Source organism: Andrena cerasifolii, chromosome 8, assembly GCF_050908995.1.
Source record: "Andrena cerasifolii isolate SP2316 chromosome 8, iyAndCera1_principal, whole genome shotgun sequence".
Taxonomy (NCBI): domain Eukaryota; kingdom Metazoa; phylum Arthropoda; class Insecta; order Hymenoptera; family Andrenidae; genus Andrena; species Andrena cerasifolii.
This window is the reverse complement of record NC_135125.1, coordinates 11,688,422-11,702,331: the sequence shown is the minus strand read 5'-3', so window position 1 is coordinate 11,702,331 and position 13,910 is coordinate 11,688,422. Positions and strand designations below refer to the sequence as shown.

Here is a 13,910-nt window from a genome sequence, read left to right as displayed (position 1 = left end):
AGAAATGGTCGGAAGCTTAGTGGCTTTTAGTTATAGAACTTTATTAGCTCTTACTTATTACTACTACTATCTACGCGCTCGCATAAGCCATTATCTGTTCTCCCGAGACACTTCTTTTACTACTAGCATGGAAAGGATTAACTCTTTTATAGGAATTAATTATCTCTTCGAATTAAGAGTACGACTTAATTTTTCGGGGATTATAAAAAGGAAGAAGTATTGCGCGTATCATTTTGCACGTTTGTAGCGGTATTCTAGCACCTTTTAAGAATATAAAAAAAAATTGTACCTAGGTAGATCTCTTAAACGCGAGATTTATGAATCCTCCGCGACTACAGATCATAGAAATTGGACTTCACCTGTATTCTTAAGCGTACCGTACGAAATGCGTCCAATCAACGACAGCAAGAACAGCGCCGAGAATCGCGGGTCGGAAGCGTGAAGGACGGTTTCTTAAAGATTTACGGCTGCCCGCGCGATCTATCATGCGAGAGCAAAGAGAACGAGGGACCAGAAATCACGGCGATGCGTCCGCGAAGAAAACCGCAGGCATCGTTGCAGAATCCAGCGGCTCCTTTGACGTATCACCAGTCGTCCTGCATCGACGAGACATTGAAATCGTCAAGTTGAATTCAATAAACGAGCGGCTCACGATTGCATTAACGCGCAGTTGTCGCGAGGCGTTCTCTCCTTTCGCCTCGTTCCTCGCGAGAACCCGGCAAAGAGCTCTGCGCGCCGCGAGCTGGCGAGTCCAAAGGGAGCCACGGACTAAATCGTCCACTTTGCGAAGCACCGCGCTGGTAAAGGGGAAGAAACATTCGTGGACGAAGCCGTCTTTCAGGGAAGCATACGTCGGAAGCAATTCATCGCGAATCGAGGCACGGGCTTAGTCTTGTCGTCAAAGGATTCGACGTTGTAAGCCACGAGAACCGAGCAACCTGAGGGGATGGAATTGGCGCACGGACCAACGACAGCGCTTTGGCGGACCCGCTGTCGAAAGAGTGCCCCGTTCCGTGACCCTTCGCCGTGGTCTTGATCGTGGTCTCGATGCTCGGTTACACGGGCCGGAACCCTATCGGGCTGATGGGTCGCATCCGACAGGGACTTCGCAACGAAATGACCCATAAAACGGCCGGCCGAAAGTAGACGGGCAGCGATGATCGATACGAGGCTCGCCGGCCGACTATCGTAGGCTTCGTTCTCCTCGTACGTAGGGGAACTCGTAAGATCCCACCTTTATCGCGGTATATTTCTTGATGATAACGAGCAGGGTGGCTATTACCGCGAGAAATGAAAGTCTGCCAGCGAGGGAGGGCTGATAGCTGAACGGTAAATGTCACGGTCGCTGCAGGGAAATCAGTGGGAACGATATTTACCGCCCACGGATCCCATCGCGGATAAATCTTGCACCGGCTGTCCGCGCGGCGGTCGACCGTCTAATTAGCAGAGCTAATTGATTTGCGGTCAGTTCGGGCGCGTGTACGCGCGAAATCAAGCTCTATTGGGCGGGTGTCTGTGAGCGCGACGGATCGAACTCGCTGCGAAAGATACGCTCTCGACGATGCCCACGCTGCTGGTGAGGCGATAAAACGCCCTTGGGAGAGCCTCGATTATTTCCAGCGCGCAGATCAGCAATCGTCACGGCGAACACCTGAAAGTGTTCGCGCAACGCTGCACGCGTAACTGGAGAAGCATCTTTCTATTTAGAGCCAGGGTGATCGAAGGCAGCCAATTTCGATGTGGTAAGTTATCTCGCGCAGGTGTGCGGTTTCTCTCGGGCGCATAATGGAAGGAAGACTCCGGTCGTCCTTGTAATTAAGTGACAGAGGATTATTATTGAATGACGGGAGAGGGGTTGAATAACTTTTCTCAGCGCGTTCGCCAATAATCGACCACCAAAGGATGCTCGCAGCTCCCTGGACAGTAGCCACGGATTTCGAGGAGCGCGCGGCTGATTAATTACGACTCGCTAATTAATTCACACCCGTCCAGGCAGCCCACGGAGGACTCGACTACCTACCAGACGACGACGACGAGCAAATTGAAACTTGGCGAACCCTGACAGGAAATTGAACCCGTAGTTGGCCGTGGCTCGATCGAAAGCCAGAGAAAGGTCGACCGCGTCGCCCTGACGAGCCCGTTACGGGCGACGTTCGCCTATGGCTGCGCGTCGACTTGATAAATATGGATGATGGAGTTTCTTCGATGTAACGCGCGCTGGAACGACTTCGACGAGCGGAAATTGTCGGGTCCGCCGGTGACGCCGTTGCCCGAGTTGTTTTCGAACGGCGGGGCGAGACAGTTATTCCACTCTCAGCCCTCTATCGCGGTCGTTCGATCGTTCGGTCGTTATCCAACGGTAGCGGCCATTAAAACTGCGAGTTCGATCCAACAGGCCCGAGCTGGGAAGCGGAGCTACGGAAATCCCGCCGAGCTTTCCCACCGGCCGAACGGCGCAATTTCAAAACTGGGAATTTTGCTGAAATTTCAATGTTTCGCGGATGGTAACTTTAGGGGGCTTGACAAGTTTTAAATATCGCGGTTTCACAGCGTCACGTTTCGAAAGAGAAGCTCGCGGTTTTAGCAAATCTCGCGCGCTGGGTTGGCACGATGCAAATTGATTGTTCCAGTCAGTGGCACACTCTGAGGGGAGCCGAGGAGCCCTGGCACACCCCAAAGAAAAAGGAAAAAGGAGATTAATGTAACCACGACTGAAGTAATTCAAGAGCTTTGTAAAAAGAAAAGAAAACTGGATTTTATTTTTAACATAAATTCTGTAATTAGGGATTGCACAATTACCGACTTTTTCAAGACCGGTAATTCGGTAAAATTTTCAATCAAAACCGGTATTTTTTTAAGGTATTGAAGATATAAGAGTAAACATTACAAAAAAACTTTTTTGAAGTCTAATCGAGCATTAAAAAAAATATATGGAAAACAACTATTCTGAACATAAAATATAAAATGATATAACACAAAATAGATAGGTATATTTGCATAACTATTGGCAATACTTATTAATATGGATCGTCACCACGAAAACAATGAAAAGAATCTTAGCTTACATACATAATTAAATATTTTTTATTTAATAATTCTTTTTAACAAATAAGCATACAAAAAATATAATTCGTCTAAACTTTGGCCTCCTGATCGCGACCTTATTTTTGTACAAAATAATCCAGCCACGGATAAAGCGCTCGCAGATTCTACACTTGTTGGCCGGGTAGGCATTAAGAAATCATATGCTATTTGTATAACATATATTTTCTTCTTATTTTTTCTACTTAAAAATACGTCCATTTTTTGATGACTTGATTCAGATTTTTAGTTTTCTTTTGGATCAGAGTTGGTTCTTCATGAGATACTTCGGTTTTCGTCTTTATTAGTAATTGAAGTGTTTTTTCACTGATAACGTAGTAGATGTCGATGGAATTAATGAACGCATATATGCGCTATATTGCTATACGTAATTTATTGAATTACCGGTAAAAATTTGAGGGAATATCTCGCGATTACCGGTATTGCGATATTGCAATTTTATTGAATTTGCGTTGAAAATATTTCTATCCGTTCAACTCGGCTCCCCCAAGATTAAAACCCGAGTGTGCCACTGATTCAAGTCGCTGTAGAATTCTATATTTCTTCCTTGAATAATAATAATCTATGGTCGGTATGAAATTCGGCGGGGAATGACTTGCTCAAAATCAGGCGCGCAGCGATAATACCCCGGAATTGATGAAAACTTCGCGCTAATTGCGTTATGCATATTTCATTTCGAACGAGCTATTTATGCGCCGGCGAAATCCGCGTGTTTATTGGCAGTGCCGCGGTGAACGCGAATAACAAGCCGCCGTATTTCCCTCGATTGCTTCTATAATAATGATTAAGGGTAAATCAGTCGGACTCGCGGTAATTCGCGCGCGTCTGCATCGACGACACCGCAGTATTCGTTTACGCGAGCCGCGCGACGGAAGCCGGGGACAAAGGGGAGATCGAGCAATTGCGAGCTCATTCGCGAATTTATGCATCCGCGTGCAGCTCGAGAAACACGGCGGCCTTCGTGCAACGATAACATGCCGAACGTGACGTTTCCAAAACATCGAATTCACAAACGCGCCACTGCAACGCGAGAAGACGTAAATGGTGAAGTAGAGCCAGCGAATCTGTAACTCTCCAAACAGCCCCCGTGGAAATCGATAGACAGTTGTCGGGAACGATAACACGGGGAAGAAAAATAGAATAGGAGATTGATTCTTCTTTCCCTGAAACCATTTTCATCGTAAAAGGAAACCATGGTTCTCGGAGCTACATGTTTCTCGATCCTGAAGATTAAGCAGACACGGCTAAGCTTGCTTTCCAACAATACTCCTGTCGTGCGAGCTGGCGAGAACACATTCTGGAATGTGGCGACGTGTACCGAAGGGATGCGAGACCGAGGAATCGATTGCGGTTAACCGAAATTGAATTCGTCAAGGCGATGCGTTCGGTGCGCGGCGGTGTTACGGTCGCAGGATCAAGAAGCTCGCCTCTGGAGATACTGCGCGAGATATTCCCGACAGAGGAGACCGTGGGAATCCCAAGAGTGGCTGGCTGTCCTATCCGTTCACCCTCTGTCTCTTTATCGCAGATATTTCAGTAGGTATGCATGCGCGCCAGCCTGTTGAGGCAAGGATATTTACGACCGTGTACGGAGCACTCCCATTCCAGCCTTGTATCCTGGAGCCTGCACGGGGACGAGACACCATTTTTTATCTCAACGACAGGGATCGCAAGTTTGAAGGCTCCATCATCCCGACGGATCGCTTCCGCTACTCCGCCGTTCTCCTCTCGGCGGAAAAAGCTTGCGGGATAGTGAACGCGAGCTTCATCGATTCCGAAAGCTTACAGCCACTTCCGCGAAACAGTTTGACGAGTTTAGAAGCGCGCGCCTTCTCTTCTTTTTCTTCCAAGAAGCTACTACGTACAGCCCACCGCAACTCGTCCCATCGCCCCGCAAGCACGCGTTCTCGGTCCACGGTTATATTCTGTGCGCCGAGTGCATTAATCAGTGAATCTCGTTGCGGTGTATCAACGCGTGCGAGGCATTTCTCAGAGAAACGCAGGAGATGGGATTCTTCGTCCCTCCATTCGCGTTCCATATCCCGGGGAGCATGAAATTTCCGCGACGTTCTATTTACGAGGTTGCACCGCTTCGCTGTTTCGCTCGGGAACGATACAGCCTCGAAGCGTAAACGGAAGCAGAATGGACCACGATCTTTCCCCTTCGTCGAACGGTTAACTTTGGCGAGATAGCGATGCGGCAGATTTTTAGGCAGACTTGAGGGTACAGTTGGGGAAAGTAGAGCGTGGCTACAGGCAGCGCGTTATCCTCCCTCGTCGTTTAATGTTCGCGAAAGCGTCTGGACGGAAGAAATCGGCGAATTTTCCGTTCGAGGTGCAGCTCGGAAATTCTACGGAACAAAGGCTGAACGTCCTTTGCTCAGCGAGGAATTGACTGCGTTTCGCGCGCAGTCGAGTGGCTGCGGGAACAAGGATTGTAACGACACACCGGGGGGTGAGCGAGGCGCCGCGAATTCGCGTTTAAACGAGCCGGAATGCACGCGAATCACGCGGAATCGCGGCGTGGGAAATCAACAGCGCACCCTTGACCCGATAACGGTCCCTTTATGAAACCGTAGATTTTAATATCGAAGAAAACGAGCGGGCCTTCCTCGGAGCTATCTAGTTCCCACCCCGCCACGGGTTATTACTTTCCTATAACGTCCCTTCTTCTTCTTCTTTCTTCGCCGAGGAAACTACTACACGTGTCTCACCGCGTTTATCCCCGCCATAAATTCCGCCAGATGCTACCGCCGTATGATATTTATCCACAACTTACACAGTGATACGCGATAAACGCGCGGAACGAGTGATTCCCGGAGTCTCTTGCGGTGATCCGGCGGACAAGCGTTACGGCGCACTGAAAGTCCCGAGCGTTTTACGCTGACCGTAAAACGTTACGTGCTTCTTAAAGCTTCCCGCGAGTAATTGGCCGAGAGGGAGAAGGCCGAAGAGCTGAGACCGCGCGCGGCCCTAATAGCGTTGAGGCTCGGCGGAATGTCGCGGGCCAGCTGCGATTTTATGGTCGGCGCGCGGAATATACGCGGACACACACGACCATCGCCACGAGGAGCCTGATGTATTCTTCTCTCGAACCATTACGTCGCTAATGTTCTGACTTGCTGCATAAATCATAAACCACCGACGGGGAGCAGTTCCGCTACGGAGGGTCATCAAAAAATTGGATCCAACCCCAAGGAGGGAGTGGCTGTTAAAATTTAGATCTGGCACGCGTACGCTGGCTGCCGTCGTAGTGTTGGTGAGAATACTCCCTTGAAACAAGGATCTAATCCGCACCGACTTGAAGGTCTCGAGCCACCCCCGGTTCTTCCGCGATCGCGATATCGTTCTCCGCCAGCCATTTCCAGGCGACACCAGCAGCGGATAGATGTCGGCCGTTTTAACGAGCTAATACGCTGTTCAGACGTCGCTGAATACCCCGCCCCCGCGAGTCTTCCCTTGGCCCAGCCCCGCGGGGCATTAAATCAGTCCACGCACTCCGCTGGGGGAAGAAAAATGCGAGTTCTCCGCTGGCTGTTTTTCTTTGTCGCGTGACGTTCCCTGGGTCGTACATTTTCCCTGCAAATCCGACGCGGAGCGCTCCGCAAGACCGGGCTTTTATTAAAAAAGTACGCGTATTATTCGACGCTGCCTCACCCCCCCCCCCGCGCCACGGCCCGTAGAAGGAAATTAAAGTTTTTTATACCGCGAGGCTGGGAATCGGCCCGACTCCGTTCCAGCTGCCAGCAGGTCGGAGCTTTGGGACGGGCTGCTGGTCAATTCGACAGAAGCCCCCTGTCCCTCTTTGCACGCCGTGCCAGTTACAGCGAGATTTTATTTAAACGCACCAATCCTCCCGGTGTTTTATATCCTCGGCCCGCCCGGTTCCGTTTTATTCGGCGTCTGTGCCTGAAAGGCTTTCACGGTTAAGCTGGCGCGGAACGGGAGGACGTGCGCACAAAGGGAGAGGGGAAGATGGGAGCCCGCGGGCCGAGTCAATGCATAAATTATTCCCAACAACAATGCCTCAATTACGAATCGAGCAAGCCCTGCAAACTTGCGCGCGCGACTGGCTGATCGTTTCAACCCCCTTGGCTTAACGTTCACGCGGGAAAGTTACGCGTGGGTCTGTTCGTTTGTGGTGGGAAAGAAAAGTTTCTTCGAGGGACGGTGGGCGTTACGCGGTTGCGAACTTCGTTACATAGCCGCGGCTATTAAATAAGCAGGGAGATCCTCGCGATGATACGACGCGTCGTAAGAAATACTTCGGGGACAGCGTCTAGGAAATTCTTTGCGCAAGCTAATCGCAGTGTAAGTGGAGGGATGCGGGAAGGACTTAACGCGGAGCTCGATACCCGAGGCGCAGGATAATTTATAGGTAGCGGGAAAGGCGTGTAAACGTCGACGCTTCGAGATTCTCGATACACGAGGGAACGTAGCAATACGAGTGGGAGGATTTATCGCCGAATAAAACTCCGGGCTTTCACGGGTGTTTACCGAAACTCTAATGCCCCGTCACGCGAGCTGCTATCTCCAAAAATTATTCAGATGTTATTGAATTTTCAAGCTCGCTCGGGGCAAACGTCCCACTGACGCTCGTCCTACCGAAGGCTTCGCAGAGGGCGTCCAGAAACGCGTGAAAACTAATTAACAACGGCCTCCCGTTTTTCACGTTTAATTAAAGAGTCGCGCAGAAAGGGGGTGACCGGTGAAAAACTAGCCACTGGCTTTCGAACTTGTCCGTCGTTTTAATTAAAACCCGGCTGAAAACTTTGAAACACGCCGAGGATCTTGAAACTGCCGCGCATAGCTTATTACCCACCCCTTTGGAGGGATGCTTAGCTACGACTTTATTAGCAGATCCCATCGACTCGGCGACCAACGTATCTCTGCTGGTGAAAGCCTTCGTTCATCGTACAGGGTGTTAAGAAAGTAATGGTCACTGCTTTCAGGGGTGAATCTACACCTCTGGATCGGTGGAGATTTGTAAAGAAACACAGTTTTCTAAAAAACGTGGACAATGGTTTCATCGAGTAGAATTTCCTGCAATGTTCATCAATTTTTTGTTTAGGAAACGGTGCGTTTGCGACTTACGATTCCTTTTAGACTTCTTCTCCTTTCAGCGAGCTGGATATGTCGATGCAGAGAGAAAAAAAATGATTGATATGCTTAACATTGATTTCCAATGTCACGAACAATTTCGCAGCAAGTTTTCCCTGCAATCCGAGCATGAGTCCTAATTGCAATATTCACTGGAGATGAGCGAAAGCAGAGATTGCATCGGCTTAGTTGGCGTCCCGAGCGGCGGTTGATTTCAGAACTGTGTAACCGTGCGGTTTAGGAATTAGACCGTTGAATAAATGTCCGGTGCCGCATGAATCAGCGAGGACACGATTGTCCCGGCGATTACAGGGATCGATACAGCCATTAGCAGCGTTGCTTTCGATCACCGAGTCACTTTGGAGCGGAGAAAGTGTCCTTAGCGGAAACAACGCTGGCATAACGCGGGCGTAAAGGGCAGAGATTAACGTTCCGTTTCCACCAGTCACGCGTAATGCAGTATTCATATTTCCCGATGAAGCGCGCTAAAAGGGGTTATCGTCGAGCTGACTCTACTTCGTGCATAATTACGGCCCACGCATCCGTGGTAAATGTTTATCGGACACTCTACGCGAGAGGAAGTTAACGTGGCGCTGGTAATTCGCGATGTTTCGCGCGCGAAAACGTTATTCCAGGAGCGATTGATTTTCACGCGGAGGACAAACTACCTGCAAAAATGTTGGCCCTCGGACACAGGCGACGCGTGTCGCCGCCCGGCCTGCGCAATTATTTCCCTCGTTGCGAATGTACCGATGCACACCGGCGCGTTTCCATTGATCGGTATCGATATACTACCCGCGATACCGGGATAAACGTGGCCGTGTCCACTTAAACGTGAAATCCCGATAGAATTATTAACTGCCGGCGGTGTAGATGAAAATTGCGAACGAATAAGCCGCCCGGTGAAAATTAACAACGTAACGCGACGCCTGGTGTCCTGCGCCGTTTCGATATCAAACGGGCAATCGAGTAACAGCAAAATACGTTAGGAGAACAACGAACGCAAAGCTCGCCGAGAGAACAAAGCGAGTGATTAACTGTTTGACGATACCACCAGTCGCTAACCAACAAGGGGGCTTCAGCTTTCTTTGTTTGCTTCCGCTTCGATCTTCCAGCGATCGATAAACAGTCATATAATTTTATTTGTCCCCTAGGGTGTACAAGAAGACCTCGCAGAACAACAAGCTCACTCTCTACCTGGCGAGCAGAGATCTCATCGTCAGCGACACGAAGATCGACCAGCTGCAGGGCGTGATATTGGTTGACCCTGACTACTTGCAGGATAAAAAGGTGAGTCTCGCGCGGACATCGGTCAACGTGCTCTCCCGTTTCTACTTCCACTCACATCTCCCCACATTTACGAGCAAATCGAAGCTTCCGTCCACAAATTAGAAGCCACCGCCACTCGGGAACTTTCATTTTAAGAGTCGCTGAACCGTGCTGGATGATCTCCGCGCGAGAGGCGTTCAAAGTCGTTTAATTCGTCGGGATTAGCGTGCTAACCGAGTCACGAGAGTGTTCGTCCCTTGCGAGAGACACGAAGCTCGATTTCGTCGGCGTATTTCCGTCATGTCTAATTAAACTTACTCCCCGGGTTACCCGCCGCAAGCTAGCAGCTCGAAAGTACCCATAAAGACGAGGCCCGAGCCCGTGTAATCACGCGAACGTCCGCCATCCGCCGGGGACTATTCGCCACCGCGTTATCAGTGGTCGCGGGAAGCGTCGTTATCGATTCGCGAGGTAATTGCTCGAAAAAATATAATGGTCTCGCCTGCTAACGAACGATATCGCGATTACTCGCCACCCCGTTCGCTAATTAGCCCGCGATGGGCGTGTTGCAGGTGTACGGCCAAATTACGTTGACTTTTCGCTACGGACGGGAGGACGAGGAGGTAATGGGATTGACATTCTGCAACGAGGCGGTTATGTGTCTGGCGCAGTTGTACCCGCCGTTCGCAGGGGCTGATCGCCAGGAAACAACGCCGCTGCAGGTCTGTAGCTGCGATTAAACACCGCTCCCGCGAGATCCCCCAAGCCCAGCCGAACCCCAACCAGCTTCTCCGCTTCGCATCCGGCGAAAAGCTCGGGCGCGCTTCACGCTCGCGCGTTTCTGGCTGGGATCGAGCGCGCTGCTCGTAAATACGGGAGATCTTGTTGGGCGACGTGATGCGCGCCGCGGCGGGCTCGCGATCGATGAAAATTTAATAAAGAGTCGGGGGGGGGGGCGAGTGGGACCGCGTTCCTCCCCAATAACGGCCGCAACCGTTTTCATAACGCGCCGTTGAATTCTGGAAAATCCTGGAAAATTTGAACCAGCATCCGTGCTCCTATCTTCTCTCTCCCCTTCCTCCTCCTGGTTGGTTAATTTTCGCAACGATACTAGATTGTTTGGTCAAGCAACCGGCACGCCGACGAGCGCGGAATTTCTCCATCAAAGCTATTCCTCTCCTCGCCATTGTTCTGCAAATAACGAAAGCGTGTTTCGCTCGCGTTTCACGGCCAATTAAGCGTTTATCGCGAGCGACGAAAAAGGGGAATACCCGCAGGTGGGGTTTAGAGAAGGGAGAGCCGCGCGATGGACCTTGGAATCCCAGAAGTAATAACCACGGGGGAACTGTGAAAGCGTTCGTGGATCACGCTGGCTCGAGGATTTCCCAGTCGATTAATTTTAGCTGTACTTGGTGCGCCCCGCATTACTCGGCGTAACGACGTGGAAGCGTAAGTTCCTAATCAATTAATGGAATAAGCCACTCGGTTTAGCAATCAATTTCATCTCTCTGGTAAGATAGAAACTGACGTACGCAGCACCGAGTGCCAATCGAGGAACTTTCTGTATTTTGCGGGTGTCGAAGCGCAGCCAGTGTTAATCGCGTGTTATCAGCCTGGTAGCCGCGTCCCTTCGACCTGTCGGGGCCAGGTTCGGTGGTCGAATTCTCGCAGGGAACAAAGAAAAGACGGGCGAAGGGTGGAGGGCAACGTTAACGAGCCCAGCATCTTTCCAGCCGGTCGAGATAACGTTCGCGTAGGTGCGAAGCATTGTCTCGCGCCATCGAGCACGGAGGAGGGAAACGGCTCGCCTGGAAAGCCGTGACGGGCAGCGCAGCTGCTAAAAATATAGAAGTTGCTCGCGTCGTTGCCTCGTGCCACGAATACAGCGACGTTACGGAAGGAGGAACCTCGGAAGTATGGCCCAGGAATATTCGCCGACGAAGATAACGGAGGGGATCGTCGCGAATAAACAGCTCGAATAGCGCAGAGAGGATGGATGTCGTCCAACTAGATCAAACTGGACGGAACGATGGTCAATTGGTTCGAGAACTGAATAGACGGACCTGCTTGTTGGAAACGACGCGGTATCGGGGCGATCTGAATCAGCGGATCGCGTATCAATTTCCATACGGGAGCAATAACGCGCTCGACATGGCGCGCCGGTCAGATAGCCGTGGAAGGTTTAAACGAACAAGGCGTTAAGGGATCTGATAGATCGTTGATCCGCTCGGAAATGAACCGTTAAGCTTATGGAACACAGGCTGCAGATTATGTAGGCCGGGAGCCTTGTAGCTGACACGCGCAACGTAACCGAACAATGTGCACCGAACCGTTCGTGAACAACCCCCTGCGCTTTTCCTCTTTATCCTGCAGTCCACGGGGTGTGTCCGAAAGGTCAGCTTTGAACTTTGGGTAACGGGAGTCCTACTGGCTCTCTATATTCTAGCGACACAATTCGGATACACATCGCGAATTCTCTCTTTTAGCCTTCACTGAAAAAGTAAACATTCTTGGCTTGGCAGACGCTCCCCTCAAAGATCAGAGCGATCTTTCACAAACACCCTGTGTGTGACGCGTCCCTGGCTCTCACAGCCACGGCAAATAGATCTCTGAATAGCTGGCAAACATTCGAGAGCAACGAACTCGAACTGGAAATCGAGAGGTCGCATTCGCCATTTCGTCGGTCGTCCCGTGCAAGTGTGGCTGCGAACGAAGGATATAGGACACGGGGCAGGAAAGTCTCGTCTCCTCTTACAGGGTCGATTTCAAGCATCCCGGAAGCTGTGCTCCCGGTTCCTCGGCCAACTTTTTAATCGAGAACACTGACAGTCGAAGTAACAGCTACGTGGACTTTCTAAGGGTACGTTTATGTTACAGCTGCGATAAACGTTTAGAGCGGTGGTGAGAGCGAAACGTAGATATATATTTTATACTTTTATAATGGAACAATACAAACGTCAGGAACCGAATATTATTATTATTATTATTTATTACACGGGACAAGCCCATTAAGTACATATCAAGCCACCGTTTCTTCGTCGTTACCGCCGTTTTCATCGTTATTACATAACAGATTTTCACCATAACAAATTTGATTTAGATAAGTTATGAGATGAAATAGCTGTTAAATTAAATACAACGCAATGTTTACGTTCACTGCATAGACTTTTTCCCTGCCATTTTATGGAACTTGAAGATAATACTAATTCTTCTTCAGAATCAATCATATTTAAATGTTTCATCTTTGCGAAAGCTTAAACCACTGAAACTGTTCTATTATCGCAGCGCCACTGTAAACGCACTCCGAAAAAAAGATATTTTCGAGCAGCTTTTATTGCCGTCTGATCGCCGTTCTTATAGTTTCTATCGCAGCTCCAACATAAACGTACCCTAAGACGCGAGATGAGCTGTAGTTCTCACTCGCCTGCTTTCCTCCAGATCAGCTGACGCATGTTCAGATTATACGAGAGTTCGATCGCCGTGATCGGCTTTAAATAAAACGACGCGTAAACTTCTCGTAAAACGCAACCTCGACCTGGTTCCGCGGTAATTGCAGACTCAGAAACTTTATTACCGGTGTATTTTCTTGCCCCGCGTAACGTCTGCCGCAACAATAAGAGGGGAAGAAGATTAGAACGCTATCGTTGCCGCGTAGCCACGAACAATCGCGCGCCTGGCCGCTCGCCGGTTTAATTAGCCATCGTGTTAATGCGCGCGCGTGCGGGAGGATTGAATAAACGCTGGATAAGCCGTGAATTCCGGCGGCCCTACGTATGCTTATTAAGTGGGTGGGGCCCGTGGAACGTAAACAAGCGCCGTTGCACGCTGGCCGGTTAATTGCGCCGAAAATCCAGTGCGGGTAGGTTTCATCGCACGGCTGCGAATGCGACGCAGCGCGACGAGGATTTAATAAACGCTAGGCAGCGCGGAACTGCGATAAAAAAAAAATGGATACGAGGGTAATTGAAATGGATGGAAGTCCGAGGAGCCTTGCAAAGCACTTTTCTTAAACCTTGCTCTGGTAACGGAACGCAAAAGAAGAGCGAGAGGAGGGCGGAACGCTATCGGAAACGACGATGAGAAGGATGTACCTGGTTCGCCCCGAGTCAGCGTCGAACGTAAATAAGCAGCAGGAAAAAGGAATGAGTCTCCGAGGGCAAACCGTGTCGTAAACTCTCCTACGCCCACGTCACGTTGGCGGAGGAAAGAAAAAGATAATCCGTCCCCGCGCTGAGACGAGAGAAATTCAATCGAGCCGGGAAGGGGGCTGAGCGTAATTGAATACACGGGGCGGCGCAATAAGTCGCAACAAGTAGCAGCAAGTCGCGACTGATATCATTTGTCCAGAATGTAACGGAAACGAACGTTACGCAACGACAGAAGGGCGCAAGGAGTAGGGCGCAAGTTACATAAAGCTCGTGATTCGAGTATGCTCGCGC

General features: G+C 50.2%; 2 protein-coding genes across 6 annotated transcripts in view; one reads left to right on the top strand and one right to left on the bottom strand.

The window, feature by feature from the left end:
• LOC143372145 (sex-regulated protein janus-A) overlaps positions 1-13,910 on the bottom strand; it is a 41,748-nt gene that overhangs the window by 15,130 nt on the left and 12,708 nt on the right. The gene's annotated exons all lie outside the window — the stretch shown is intronic.
• Positions 1-13,910, top strand: part of LOC143372139 (phosrestin-2) — a 152,605-nt gene that overhangs the window by 126,608 nt on the left and 12,087 nt on the right. For all 4 annotated transcript variants that reach the window (XM_076818076.1, XM_076818078.1, XM_076818077.1 and 1 more), the window contains 2 exons: positions 9,357-9,492; positions 10,044-10,193. In XM_076818076.1, the coding sequence (XP_076674191.1) occupies positions 9,357-9,492; positions 10,044-10,193 (286 nt within the window). The remainder of the gene's footprint in view (positions 1-9,356; positions 9,493-10,043; positions 10,194-13,910) is intronic.